The sequence below is a fragment of the Glossina fuscipes genome, unplaced genomic scaffold, assembly GCF_014805625.2.
Source record: "Glossina fuscipes isolate IAEA_lab_2018 unplaced genomic scaffold, Yale_Gfus_2 2, whole genome shotgun sequence".
NCBI classification, from domain to species: domain Eukaryota; kingdom Metazoa; phylum Arthropoda; class Insecta; order Diptera; family Glossinidae; genus Glossina; species Glossina fuscipes.
Genome location: NW_023998416.1, coordinates 13823307 through 13837988, shown reverse-complemented (window position 1 = coordinate 13837988; position 14682 = coordinate 13823307). Strand labels below are relative to the sequence as shown.

General features: G+C 33.5%; 1 protein-coding gene across 3 annotated transcripts in view; it reads left to right on the top strand.

Moving 5' to 3' along the window:
* LOC119633100 (protein outspread) overlaps nt 1–14682 on the top strand; it is a 150063-nt gene that overhangs the window by 106086 nt on the left and 29295 nt on the right. For all 3 annotated transcript variants that reach the window (XM_038026336.1, XM_038026335.1, XM_038026337.1), the window contains exons 4-5: nt 7884–7949; nt 12023–12884. In XM_038026336.1, coding sequence (XP_037882264.1) covers nt 7884–7949; nt 12023–12884 — 928 coding nt within the window. The remainder of the gene's footprint in view (nt 1–7883; nt 7950–12022; nt 12885–14682) is intronic.

Below are 14682 nucleotides of genomic sequence, written 5' to 3'. Positions count from 1 at the left end.
TTATGCGTTTACGGACTAAACACTCCCTACGACCAAAAGCAAACCGAGTAAAGTAAAGTCTACCGTATTGAAATTTGAATCCGCCCGTCTTGCTAGTCGCGATTCTTATCTATTGTTGAATGATTTATTATGAAGATAAAAGCTCATCCATTTCGATAAGGAGATGAAGGAAAGCCAGCAACCTATGGTTTGAATATCAATAGTTTATGACTAATTAAATCGAAGGGTTTACTGAAATCATTGTACTGTACGATCTATCCGAAAATGGGGATGACTTCCAGTCTGGCATCCTCTGCATTGCATTTATTTTCAAACCAGAATTTTTAATTTTTAATTAAATTTAAATGTATGAATATAGTAAAAAATGAATGTAGTTTGACTTGTGAATTCTTAGCCTTTTATTGTTAATACGAGAACTTTTTGATGAACTTAGTGTATAGTGAGGTGTTGTGAAACCATTCTCTGCGAGTACATAAAATTAGAGTTAATTGCTTGAATTTTGTTTCCAAATATTATTTGTTGTTTACTTGCAATATTTTATTCTATTTCTGTTCCAATTCTCATTTACTATGATTTCTATTTACAACTATATATATATATATATATATATAAGTGTATAGCAGCCTTTATTTTCTATACGTTTTTTTTTAAAACTTTATTTCTATTTTGTTGTAATTTTCTTTTCTGCTTCTATTTCGCTTAAGTCATAAAATATACATAAAAGTGTGCAACAAAATGCACACCAGATATGCATATATTATATATATTTTTATAGGAAATGCAATTTGAGTTTCTGTACTCTTATATATATCTACCTATTCGTCTATTACTCTCTATTTAACTTTCTATAAATACATAAATCAACAGCAGTAACAACATGCCTCCATGTATGTACACACGTCCATCAAATGCATTATGAAATGCATTTTGCGGTTTCATAAGAAAACTATAAAAAAAATCATAAAAAAGCGCACACATACACAGGCACACTTAATAGTGCGAAATCAGATCCATATTAAGACGAATCTTAAATACCCATCGTTTTGGGAGCGTTATGGTGGCTGAGCTATGGTTTCTCATTTCAAAGCCATCCGAAGAAATTTTCCTATCAAACTGAAAGAAAATCACTTCGTTTCTTTCCCTAATTGCGGACACTTAAACATGCCTATCATGATTATTTATAAATATTCTATATAAAGTTTAATACTGGGATAGTTTTTAATTATCTATAGAAAGTTTACCATGGCAGACAGCTCTTAATGTCCGTCCTTAAAATTGATTTTTTTTTTTTTTTTTTGATCCAAATTTGGTTCGTGTAAAAGCAGTTGTAAGACAACATGTGCAGTTTTGAATATGGAAATTTTTGAGATTTGAAGTACAACAACACAGAAGGGAATTTAAAAATCATCATCGATCTTGAGGAGTTGCATTTTGCAAAAATCTGCGATATTTCTGATTGTTACAAAGGGAATAATAAATGTAATACAACTCCATGCCTTCAGGAAGTGCCTATGAAAAAAATTAATAAAGAAACGAAAAGTGTAATACAAAAGTACATCAGCACTTACCATTATTACCTTATGAAGTAATTTAAAACTATATTTATAAAAAAAAAAAAGAAACATTCAGGCATGAATTTGTGTACACCGGTGAGTACACAAATAAGTCATTGCGCTTATCCATCATTGGAAAAATCGATCACCCTACATAACGATATTTTGAAAGGGATCACACAGGTGATCTTCTAAGGATGCATAGATCAAACGTGAGTCTACTATCGCTTAACTTTGAAAATCGAATACAATAGAAAGAACACGATCGGAAATAAATTTTATGCGCCATGATGGCGAATGTTTTTAGATATTTCAATAAATTTGAATATTGTAAGTAAATAATCACGTAACGATCCAGTCATTGACTCAGTTCGATTTTCTCTCTTGACGACACTCGGGTAATTTTCCACCAAAATCCTAAACTAAAATTTTGTTTTAGTGCACAAAGTTTCGCTTTATCGTCAGGTTCTTGTTACGAGATGGGTATCCCACTGTCGTTTGGATCCCACGTTAAATATTAACCTACACGGTGTTGTAAGTGCGTAATTTTCGCAGTTGAAGATTAATGCATGCACTCACAATATAACGTTTTTTTATAATTACACTTTGGTTACAGCTTGTACAACAACCCATGCAGAGTGGCAAACAAATGCACATTTTCGATAGGGCATATGTTGAATTTCACAAGAACGAGAGGATAAAGATTCGACCTCCCTTTTATCATCCCCAATAACTTTGCTAATTTTCAAAATTATAGCTTAAACCATTCGTCAGCTGTCTTACATATTTTTCTACTATTATCTAAGTTGAGAAAGGCTTGAAAAATGAATTTATTTAAGCATTTGTTTGAAGTTAGAACACGATTTCCGATAAAAACGCTCACGTATACAGTTTGGTAATGAATATGTTGCCTTATCTGCTCGTTAAAGCTGACACTTTCAATTGTACTAAAAATATGCATATTTTAAAAATAAACAAATATTAAAAGAATGCCTCCACCAGTGACTCTAAAAAGATAGAATTCCTCATAAAATAGACTCAATATATAAGGTATCCAAATTTTAACGCCCAACCTTTGCGAATCCCACAGGAAAACCTTAAAATCACTTGTGTAGATGTATATGTAAGCTTTCGATATTTCCAAGACAAGAGAAGATGTCTCTAGGTGCTTAACGTGGATACCTGCCGTGAAGGAGTAACCCCACGATGCCCGATGTCACACGGAGTGTGGGAACGCACACTCAACGTCCCGAGGAAAACATCGAGTTTCAGTGGAGATACGTATATGAGGATATCTCCCCCCCCCCACGTGAGGGCGAGGCACTATCTTTAACCTCTGTCTGTCTTTGGGTCAGACACTCGCTTACTATGCAACTCTACACCGAGCCTAGGCTCTCGGCAGTTAGAAAAAATCGAATTTAGTCTGCTTTTGTTTTTTTTTTTGAAATGTTGTATGCGCACTATAAGCATTTTTTAAAAGCTGAAGTTCTATCATGAAAGTACAATCCCGAACTGAACAAAAAATCTTTTTTATAGCTGAAAGCTTTTACTGATGTGACTTCGATGTACTGCTCCCAAAATAGCTTGCCAATGAAGATTACGCGAATCCTTTGGGGGTGGATAGAGCAAACTCGAATTTACCTTAAGGTGCAGATGCTAATGAAAATTTAGTTTTGACCACGTATAGAATGGAAAATTAAACTAAGAAATTTTGAGATCTCAATCTAAGACTCTTCGATGCTTGGTTTTCCAGAGCTCGTTTGATTTCCTTTCAAACTATTTGTACATATTTAATTTCCTTTCTTGGCCGTCGTTTTGTTGCTTTTTCAGCCATCTATAAGATCTTTTTATAATTTCCCATTACTAACACGCACGTAACCCTTCTATCCGATTAGCCTGCTTACATGAGGCTTGGATGTGTAACTACAAGAAACAGAGGAAGATATGCATTTCCCATTATAAGATTGATGATAGCTTAAAACGTAGCCTTTCAAATGTGGTCAAGCTGCGTCCACCATTGATTATTAATAAGAAATTAACTAATTATGGTAAGTCACTCGATTTGAAAACTGAAAATCAACTCTGAGCATAATATTGCTGTAAAAACCAATGTGAACTAACATGAAGAAGAAAAATTGGTTACGGATATTTCATCGCTTGATTTCGCTTTAGCTCGACCTTCTCTCGAGCAAGTACTGACTTAAACAAACGAAGAAATTTAAGCATTTACTTAAATAAACTCTTAAACAAATTTTAAATAGTCTCTTAAACCGAAATGGTTTCAAAAACAAATTCAATTATTAAAAATTTTCTTTAAGCCAATTTGCATAAAACTCCTTTGGCTGGGTTTCTTTTATACGCAGATAATAATGCCTTAGTAAACATCTTTGGAAAAATATAACGAAAAATAGAGAGGTATATATATATATATATAAGCTGATTCTTTGCAATCTCCCACACTCACTGCGAAGAATGAGTTGTAATAACCAAGAGCTTTTTTTCACACTGATTTAATGTTTCCAAGTGTTTTTGCCTCGTTGTTATTGTTGTTATTTTTCAAAATGATATATAATTTCTTTAGACAAGCACAAGGATGTCTCTGCGAATGACTGGCGCAATGGTAATTGTATAAAATTACAACCAACGCCTTCTAGCTGAATAGAATTACCATTACAAGGGTTGAGCCTTTTGTTGAAAGTTTGAATTATTGCAATTTTTATATAAGCACACTATTATGTCTAGTTTTTTGTACGCATTTAGGCCAACAAAAAGTACGCATTGAAAAGTAATCAAAGAAACAATTTCTGAGCATACATAACCCAGTTCAGGTATTGTGTTAAATCTCGGACGAATTATGATCCGATAAGGAGAATACTCTTCGTCACTTACTTCGCGTTTAACCTACCTTCTCAACGTATTCCAAAGTAAATGAATCATTATAACGTACGCTATCATCGGCGCGACGGTATGTTCAATCAGTTTTAATCGTACTGTTTCAACCAACTTAATTTTATTATAGAACTGAGAATGTGCAATCGGTTAGCTGGAGAGTTTTGTATAAGTAGGTAAAAGAAAAGCTATTGCTAAACAAAGAAATTGTATAACAATTTAACATGATTCGGCCGAAGTTAACGGAACTCGCCGAGCAGCCGGATTCTTAGGTCTAACTGGGATCAAGACAGGCCGTTTGCTTCATGAACCATAGACTCTTGGGTGCCTGTGCAACATATGATGCTCAGGTTTGCTAGAAGACACGGCAACACTGCCCGAGGACAGCGTACAATGTTGACTTATTAGAGAGTAGCTCGGTTGGCTTGTTTACCTGTCTGCCATCCGCCATTTTGGATGCAGAGGTTTTATATGCCAACATTGCCTACACGTTCAAAAGGGCACTGTCCTTATTACCTCTTGACGGGCTAAATTATTAAAATGTATCTTCATCTTCAATTCGAGCCATCCCACTGCACTTTTGAGGACGCGCGTCCGCCCCTTAAGGCAATCCCTTTAAGACAATAGAATGAAAGGTAGCGTGCAACGTTATGAATGCTTAAGGGTGGTCACGTTTGTGAGAAGTCATCCAGATTTTGCACCTAACTTAAACCCGATATTCCTACTCACTAGACATGGATGAAATATGCTTCACGGATCTGTAAATCGGATTTAAGACGAATCCTTTTAGTACCTTTAACGAAGAAAGGAAATTTGGATTAATTTTAGCGCTGTCGGTACTCGTTTTGCATTAAAATTTGATCAGTTGCGAAAGCAATAGTTTGTATAGGAAACTACCAAAAGTGTAGATCACTTTTATCTTTATGTTATAATTAACCGTAGTGTTAGTGTTTCCGAAGTTTATTATTAAACTTTTTTTATTGTCTTGACAGTTTTATCGTTCTTAATTATTTTTGCTTTGTATTTATTGCAATTGTGTTACGCTTAATTATGTTTGGAAACCTTTCCTCTTCTCGTCTATAAATGTTTACTTATTCACGGCACTGTCCGGTCACGGTCACCGTTAACTCTATTATGCCCTCTTATTGCGCGAATGTAGAGTAACATACCGTGGATAATTAAAAAAAACATTGTGATATTTGTTAATTTAATTGAAAGTAATTGTGTTTTGAAAATTATCCAAAATTCTGAAAAAATATGATATATTTCACAACGCTGAACAGTCTTGTGCAAAAATTCGTAGTGTGTGGGAAGAATGTGATGTGTCAAAATCAGCAGCGCGCATATCGTTTAGGTAGCGAAACGAAGTCAAATCAAGAATATTTTCGAAGAAATGAAAAATGATTATGGTACACAAAAGGCAGTATAGCCGGGATTGATATCAGGAAAGAGTTTGTATTCGCGTTTCTTAAGATTGAAAAAGAACAGTGCGTTATGTGTCGCTCCAATCTGCTCAGATAATTTCGTTCACCCTACGCGATTAGCGACGTGTCAGACTGACCTAAATGGGACAAATGTGATTTAATTCAAATATAACTGGATTTGAATTTTGCTGAAAAAAAAGAACGAAGCTTCGCAGTCGCCAGATATATATAAATAATTACGTAAACAGTCTATGTTTGCTTTTAATTGTGACGATCCTCGAAAATCTTCCACCACGTACTGTACGCTACAGCACTTCTGATGCTAGATACATTAAATTTGCGTAAATGTGTGTAACACTCCGAAGGGCTTACGACATTTTATTATGCCAATCTAAGCTTGTCCGTCCGTCTGTCCATCCGATCTCCGCCCATCTCTTTTTGTGTTTAGCTTGCATATCGTAATTTATTTAAATATTCTGAGGAGATTTGGTGCACTCACATCCTTCGGTCCAAAGGCCAAATCTATTGGAATGGATGGGATTTTGAAAATGCATCATAAGAAAAAAAATAACATTTTTAAAATTGGAAGTATAGTATTTCAGAATTATAAACTGATGTGAAAAATTTGAATAGGCTAACCCAATTTTTGAACCCGCTTCCACACAACCGTTATTTTCAAAACTCAATTTTCTTACGGTGAATATTTATGGCGAAAGTTGACATAACTGCTTGAATTAATAGTAATTCAAGTAATTGAATTTGAGTTGGATTATTTTTTGGATTCCACTTCGTATAAGGATTGTCATTAAAAAAGGGGCCACAGGTCATAAAAGTAGGGTTTTGTTATTTGGCAAATGTATTCAATTTTATATATCTTTTGATGAAAGTTGATTGATAAGCATAATTGGACATAGAAATTAAATAGATCAGACATGAACCACATGGATCAATTTTTTGAACTTCATTCCATGAACCATAATTCCTTTGGCAATAAGGGAAAAGTTTTGAAAAATTCTTCCACAGTAACTATTTGGCATACAAAATTGACCGTAGAAAAAAATTTTTTTGCATCGTTTCATCGCTTACATGGGCGTTCTCATCAGATGTAAACTCTTACATGGCGACAAAATCCAAGTGGGCCTTGGCATGAAAAGAATTATCAATTTTCGGTGTATTAGTCGAAGTTGTATAGGGTACTTAATGGTCGGCTACGATGTTTTTACTTGTTTTCTGTATGCATTAGCACGATTGTCTTAAAGAGAACAAAGAAAACAGGCAAAAACACTACAGTGGATCATGGCTCACCATCATTAAATACCCGACATCAGCTTACCGTTATGTGGAAAGTGCTCGAAAGACTTGGGCCGAAACACGTCACCGGACCGTACATTAAACACAAGAAAACAAGACGGACAGATGGACAGACAAGTTTAAGTCGATTAAGAAGGTGATTTTGAATCAATTCGTATAATGGAAGATGTGCCTATCTTAAGCCCTTCCTAAGTGCTGTAAACACTGTAAATAGGTTTCAGACAAAGTTTGATGGTTTTTGTCTTGCAAAGCTACTGTTACGTAATAACCATAATAAAATCATTGACAGCCAAAAGAAATTTTATTTGCGGAATTCTTAATAATGAACTCTTTACTTGGAATGAAAAAGAAAAAAAAAAAAAAAAGACTATTGTATATGACCTATATTTGCTGCCGCAATAAAGTGTCAATTGTATAAATATTTATTTAGGATATCTGTGGCGATGAGTGCTATACGCGGAAATTGCATAAACAAAAAAAAAACAAAAAAAACCACATTGTATTGCATCGAGTTACTCTGGTGGTAACATCTTATGTACATATATATATTTATATATAAAGTCTGTTTTCCTGTATGAATTGCCTTTAAAAGAGTATTTATTGTATATTCTTTTATTAGTTGAAAAACACACATTTTCACATTTCACGAGAAGATTAATATTAATTCTTATGTATTCTTCTGTTTTCTTATCTCTTTCATTTGCAGAGATGGCAGCGAAGATGGTTCGTTTTGTATGATGACGGTGAACTCACATATTCGGTGGATGAGCATGTTAGTATCATTTCATTTATATTAAATCATTTTTTCTTATAAAACATAAGATGAAATAAATTATAATTTAAATGTCTAGACAGGGTATTTCATTTTTAGTAACCGAGTGACACATTTACATGTAAATTAATAAAATGTAAAATTTTTATATTCTTATTTCATTTAAGGCAGATTCTTTAATTGCCTCACTGCACAAATGACTCGAGTAGCATACATAAATGAATTTATTACGACAATTTAATTTAAAAGCGTTTTGTTCAAGCATTAAACATTCAAATCCAATATATAGGTCAGGAATGATGAAAATATGCATCGCTCAAGCTGATGCTGTTGGTCGTGTTATTTAATTACTATTACGTTTTAAAAACACATCAAGTATACAAACTCTTAGCCGGCATGACAGCATAAATTAATTAAATTTGTCATCCTCTCCCCTTTATAATCATTCATTCAATCATTCATCTTTCAGGTGCAAACCGTGCTTAATAAGACGTTAAACTTTTTCTATTAGAAAACGATTCGCCCATAAAAACAAAGAGATTTAAAAAAAGTTTGGAAATTATTGAGCTTTTACCCGTCACGGTGTCCCTTAAATCAATTTTCTTGTTTCTCGAGCTTTCACAAGATTTCATGTATGAAATAACGTATCGAAAAGAACCATCTGCAATCAATGTTCTTCCCTTTCTCTTCAATAACTTTACACTTTTGGGCAACAGCATCCACCGTCTAGTGTTCAATAAAAATTTAAATTAAATAAGGCATTTGTTTTATCACCAAAAAATGATGATGAAGCTCACTACGTATACATACAGAGCTGGTTGATGCCAAATTTCGATGGGTTCTCAATAAATACAAGCATATGAAGATAGATAACTTTTTTTATTTTTCATTTTTACTTCTACATTTTTCATTATATCTGTCGATTATGAAAGATATATAACTCTGTACGCCAAGCGTTGATTTTCTTTTCTATTTCACTTCTGGATTAATCTTAGCAAGCAAAAGCATTCCAATAAAAACCCTCTATGCAGAATAAAACTGATTTGAATACATGTCTGTTATTTTATATACTTGAATAATTGATATTACAAAGCCAGGGTTTATTTTACGCTTGAATAAACCTTTTTTTTAATGTTTATTAAAACTAAATAACAAAGTGTTTAAATTTGGCATTTATTCTTAACAGATGATTTTTGTTATACTTAACAGATGATTGATCACTAGAGAGACAAGATTGATAAAATCGATTCAAGCTCCTCGTGTAGGCCAGAAATTGTTAGATCGCATCGCGTCCACAAAAGTTTTCCCTCGGCATTGCAAACAAAAAGGCATAACATTTACCCTCATGGAGCCGCGGCCACTGACTATCTCTTAGTCTCGTTTTTCTTTCCTCATTTCTTTCTGACCATTACCGTGTAACATCCATCCCTTAAATCATTTGTTATAATAAAAAAACTAGCTAGTATACCCCATCCATCTTTTACTGAAAATGTTACATCATTTCAAATCAATATTCCGATCCGATCGAATCAATATCCAAACGAAAAAAATCAAACTAACGGAAATTAAATATATAAATGTATACTCTCCTGATCAATGTCCATATGTGAAGTTTCAAAATGATGGAATGGCTCATTACTACACCAATTAGAACAATATCAGTTTAAAGTTTCACTGAAATAATGGAAGATGAACCCTAACAATTCCGCCTTTAATCGTCAAGGGACATCGAACTAAACAGAGCGAAAGAACGACCCCATATTCGAGTATATTTAATAAATCATTTTACTCCGGAAGTTGAAAGTCAAGGCACAAACATATCGCCCGAATATATCCAAATATTGCTTTCCCCTGTTGCTAGTAAGAAATGCGCACATTTAAATGTAATTATAAGACCATTCCTCTACAAAATGTTGGAAACGAATATGAATGGAATCGAGCTTATCTTGGCTTCTTGACCACAAGAACTTTGTTATGAAGCAAAGCTAAAATTTAAGGCCAGTCGAAAGTACATCGTCGCTTTTATATGCATCGATTGCTTCATAAGTTCGGCAATTTTTTCTTTTATCAAAATTTTGTCAGAAAAAGCATTTAACAGAATCGGTCTACATATATATATATACATACGTATATATATTTCTTTTTTTTTCTCATGATATCATGTAACCAGTCATGCCTCTAGGATATTCCGCCCATTTCTTTTATGATATGAGAATAAATTGAAGCTTGTTCGTCTATATCTATCCTCAAGAAAAAATGCCAAATAATAAGTATAATGAACCCAAAGGGTGTTTGGACTGGTGAGCACCAAATTTAAATTAAAGACTTGAAGTAGTGTACCTTTTATTGTATTTAAGAAGAATTTAATTTAATCTCATTTCCCTTCCTTTTAACATCTTTTCTCAATCTCGAAAAATTTGTGTTTTGAAATGGGAAGAGAGAATCTTCGAAGGTTTAACTGAATTCTAAAACGCTTTCATTAAATCCAAGCCTTTCTAGAAATCGATGTATTTCTTATTATTATAACGGGACTTATTCCTGCCAATGCCTCCTACTCCTACTTCCTTAAAAAAAATGATCTATCAAACGCAAAGTGTATTCTTTAAAATTTCCCTTAAGATGTATGTAATTTGCACCGAAATACATTTACATTAGGTGACAGAGTTGTTCGGAAAATAGGGACGAAAAAACTTCAAACAGTTGCAATCACTTTGGCAGCTCGAATGAAAATTCCCTTATAAATCGTGTTTTTTAAAGATCAAATTAAGCTTCAAACAAAAATAATATATAAAAAAAAACAAAAAAAAACAAAGGAAAATTAATAAAAGAAAAAGAAAAAAAAAAAACTACAAAACATGTCTTTAAACACCAAATAAGCTATAAAACAAGAAAATATCTTAAATGAACATAAATAATCATGTCAATATTTATTAAAAGCTAAAAGGAACAAAGCAATAACAACAAACGCATTTACAACACATCGCGCCTCATCTATATGTATGCACCGACAAGATTTTATTGAAAAATGCTATAAAAAAAAAAAAAGAAGAAAAAAAAATTCAACAATTTGGTCAATATGACAAATGGACCGACCGATCAATGATGCTGTCAGACATATTTAAAGGCCACAACAGCAAAAACATTAAGAAAAAAACACTAAAAAGAATCGGCAACAACGACACAAAACAAGTAATCGAAAGTGGTCTGGCAAATGGGTTGACTGTTAAGATTAGTTGCAATAACAATTTCGAACATATACGCAACGTTCAAACGAATAGGCAGGCAACAACAAAACATATTAACCCATAACAGGTTTTTATTAAAACTACACGTAGACACGTATTTAACATTAAGCCCAGAGTCGATGGCCATTGCAGTTGGATAGAGCTGTGCAGCGCGTTTATAGCCAAGTGTAACAAGGATATTTTAGGCATAAATTATATCTAAAGCTAAACAACAGTCACAATTCTGGTCTCTATAGTCAGTTATATACAAATGTTAGATATGTCCGATAACAACTTTGAATTAACATTTACAACGTTGATTTAAACATTTGAAAATATCTGCCACCGATGCTTATAGACGAAAGCGAAGATAGACAAGCAAAAGAAGAAGAAGAAAAAGATTAAGAGGGAGAAGAGAATTGGAAAAGCAAGCTCCCTTCTGAGAAAGTAACACTTTCTTGGACAGTTTTATGGTTCATTTTTTTGTAATTCTTAATTTTTTTTTTTTTTTTTTTTTTTTTTTAATGCAAACCATAAACACGGGGGTTACAAATGGTAGGAAATTGAATACTAATTGGCACCCTACTGCCACCGTCAGAACTTGTTTTCCAAGTCGATATGATAGTGGCTAAGTTTATTGTAAATAAACAGATCCCAGCAATCTCTGGTCTGGCTGTGGTGTGTGTTGTGCAGAAAATTTAAAACAAACATATTTTACTTTATTTACAACAGCCGAGAAAGACATAATGAAATTAGTTTAGCCTCAAAAATTTCTATGTTAGCATTTATGATATAATTTTTGTAAGAAAACGTAAAAAAAAAATAAATAAATTTATCGTTTAATTACAGCCAGAAACCGTGCCACAAGCTTGTATCGATATGACTAAAGTTTTGGAGGTCACTACAGCCGAAGATGTAACGGGTCATATCAATTCTATTGCTGTTACTGGACCAGATCATGTGACCTTCGTAAAGGGCACTTGTTCTGAGGAATCCAAATGGTGGCTGAATATATTGGTTGCCTTTCCCAAATCTAAAGGCCGCCATAAACGAAATGCAACATTTCCAGGCACGCAAGCGACCACAATACTGCAGTCGACAAATTCAGATGCATGTTCCGCTTCAAATATAGCCCGCAATCGTCACAATTCATATCACAAGGACACCTTAACGTCCACTCAATCAACCGGTCTCATACCTACCGGCTTAAATCTTAATAAATCGTCAAACATTAACGTAACGGAGAAAAATTCAATTTCTTCGTCAATATCGGTAACACCAACACCAACAACGGTTACGACAACGGCAACAACAACAGCAATTCTACGGAACAGTAGCAATAACGGTAATTCAAAATTATGGTCACATAACGATGTTGTCGTAACAACAACCGCAGCAGCAACAACAGAAATATCTACAAAACAGACAACTGCCACCAAAACTTCTGCAGGCGTTTCAAAAACTAAACATAGTTTAACTACAACCACAAATACTACTACTGCTGTTGTTGTCGATGACGATGATGAGGACGATGGCGTTGAAACCGGTGAAGATGATGATGACGACGAGGAGGATGACGAAGTTGATGAGGATGATGAAGATGCTAACTCGACCGGTGAGGAATGCCATACTAAGGATACACTAACTACAGCAGTTACAAGTGTTTGTGATGAAAACAATCGCAATGTCGTGAATGAAATTAAAAATAGAGGTAAGTTGTTTTTGTGTAAAAAAAAACCAAAAAGAAAGGAATAATAATAATAAGAAAAGGAAATTGATTTATTATATAAGTGTGGAGAGCGGGAATCTTTGCTTTTTAAGGAAAGTAAAAAATGAACGAATGAATGATTTTTAAATTTTTTTTGCCTTTTTGATATTATAACTATCGAGATGTTATATAATGTACCTACTATTTCGATCCAAGAAAGTTAATTTCACTGACTTCTTTAGGCGACAGCTGCATAACTCACACTCAAAATGAGTTCATAGCATAATAGGATATAGATGTCGCTATTATGACCTTTAGAGAATACCAACTCTTCGTTGAACAAGCTTTATTCACAACCATTTTTGCTATTACTATTAAGATATAATCTATGGCGTCCATAAGCAATAGTGGTGCAAGCAGCGTCGTTAAAGCAAGAAATATGAATTCCTGAATATATTTTATAAAGACATGAAGTTGGAATTCGGCACGTACTGTTCGCATTCGATTGCAAAAGAGGATTAAAAAATGTGACCAGAAATACGTTCTCAATAAATGAGAAATTGAAGGAAGACATGAAGACATTTTTCTTACTCTCCTCCTTACGATCCGGTAGAATCACTTTAGCAACCTGCATCCTTCATTAACTCTTCATACAAAGATCAATTACACCAATCTCTTCCCTTTCTTCTAAACTATCTACCAGGTCAGGAACGGATAATTTGCTCTGACGTAGTAGGTATCGACTTGTTAGTTTGATTAGTAGTAAATTTCCTCAACCTTGAATTTTCGATCTTTGAAAAGGACGATGTAAACTTTTGTGAGATAAATTAGGTTTTCTAATTGGAAAAAAAGTTTTTTTGAAACCATTTTGAATCTCCAGATGAAATATCCAGTATGAATAATCAAACACGCACATCCATTTGGCCTGCTTAGAATTTGCGATGATAGTCACGAACTCGTCGACAGGTCCAAATGACCGTATGGTCATATCGCATACTCGTACATACTCGTATGCCATTATGTAGGTACTGTATGTGCTCTATGGTAAGCGATGTAATCAACTCAAAACTTTGAGAATTTCCAAATTTTCTTAACAAGTCATTATTTAATTTTCCCGATTTTCCCCATGAGAGGATTCATATAATCTACTAAAGACAAAAAAAAAAATATGCGAAAAACGTATAATTTAAACATTACATTATTTAAAAAAAAAAATAAAACGAAGTACAACAGACGAATAATCTTCTTGATTTATGTGCAACAATTATGGCTGATCACAAAATTGCTCCACATATCGAATGTCCACAAACTGTAATTTTTTGTATATTTTTTCCTTTTTTTTTCCTTTGTTTTTTTTTTTTTTTTTGTGACTTCTCGTGCACTTCTCTTCCTCATCTCTTCTTATATATTTTCTCTCCGATATCAAACTAATAATTTCCCTCGGGCAAGATTGAGAAACACAAGAAAAAAAAAAATGTTTATCAACAACGAGTAATGCGTGCCGTTGTTTATAAAAATTTCTAAATGCAATAAGAGAGTATCGAGAAGTTTAAGTTTCATATTATATATGCGGTTGATGTAGTGCTTAAATCTAACCTTGAAAATCGAATATTTTCATGTTGTGTTGTTACATAGAATGAAAAAAAAAAACAAAAAGAAGGAAAGATGAAGTAAGACGAGTTTATATACCATGCATATGGATATATAATAAGTCTATATGTTCATAAATTTCCTTGAAGAGCTACAATTTTTAAACAAGAAGGCGAAATTATGAAAAGGGCTGCAAAAAGATGTGTGTGTA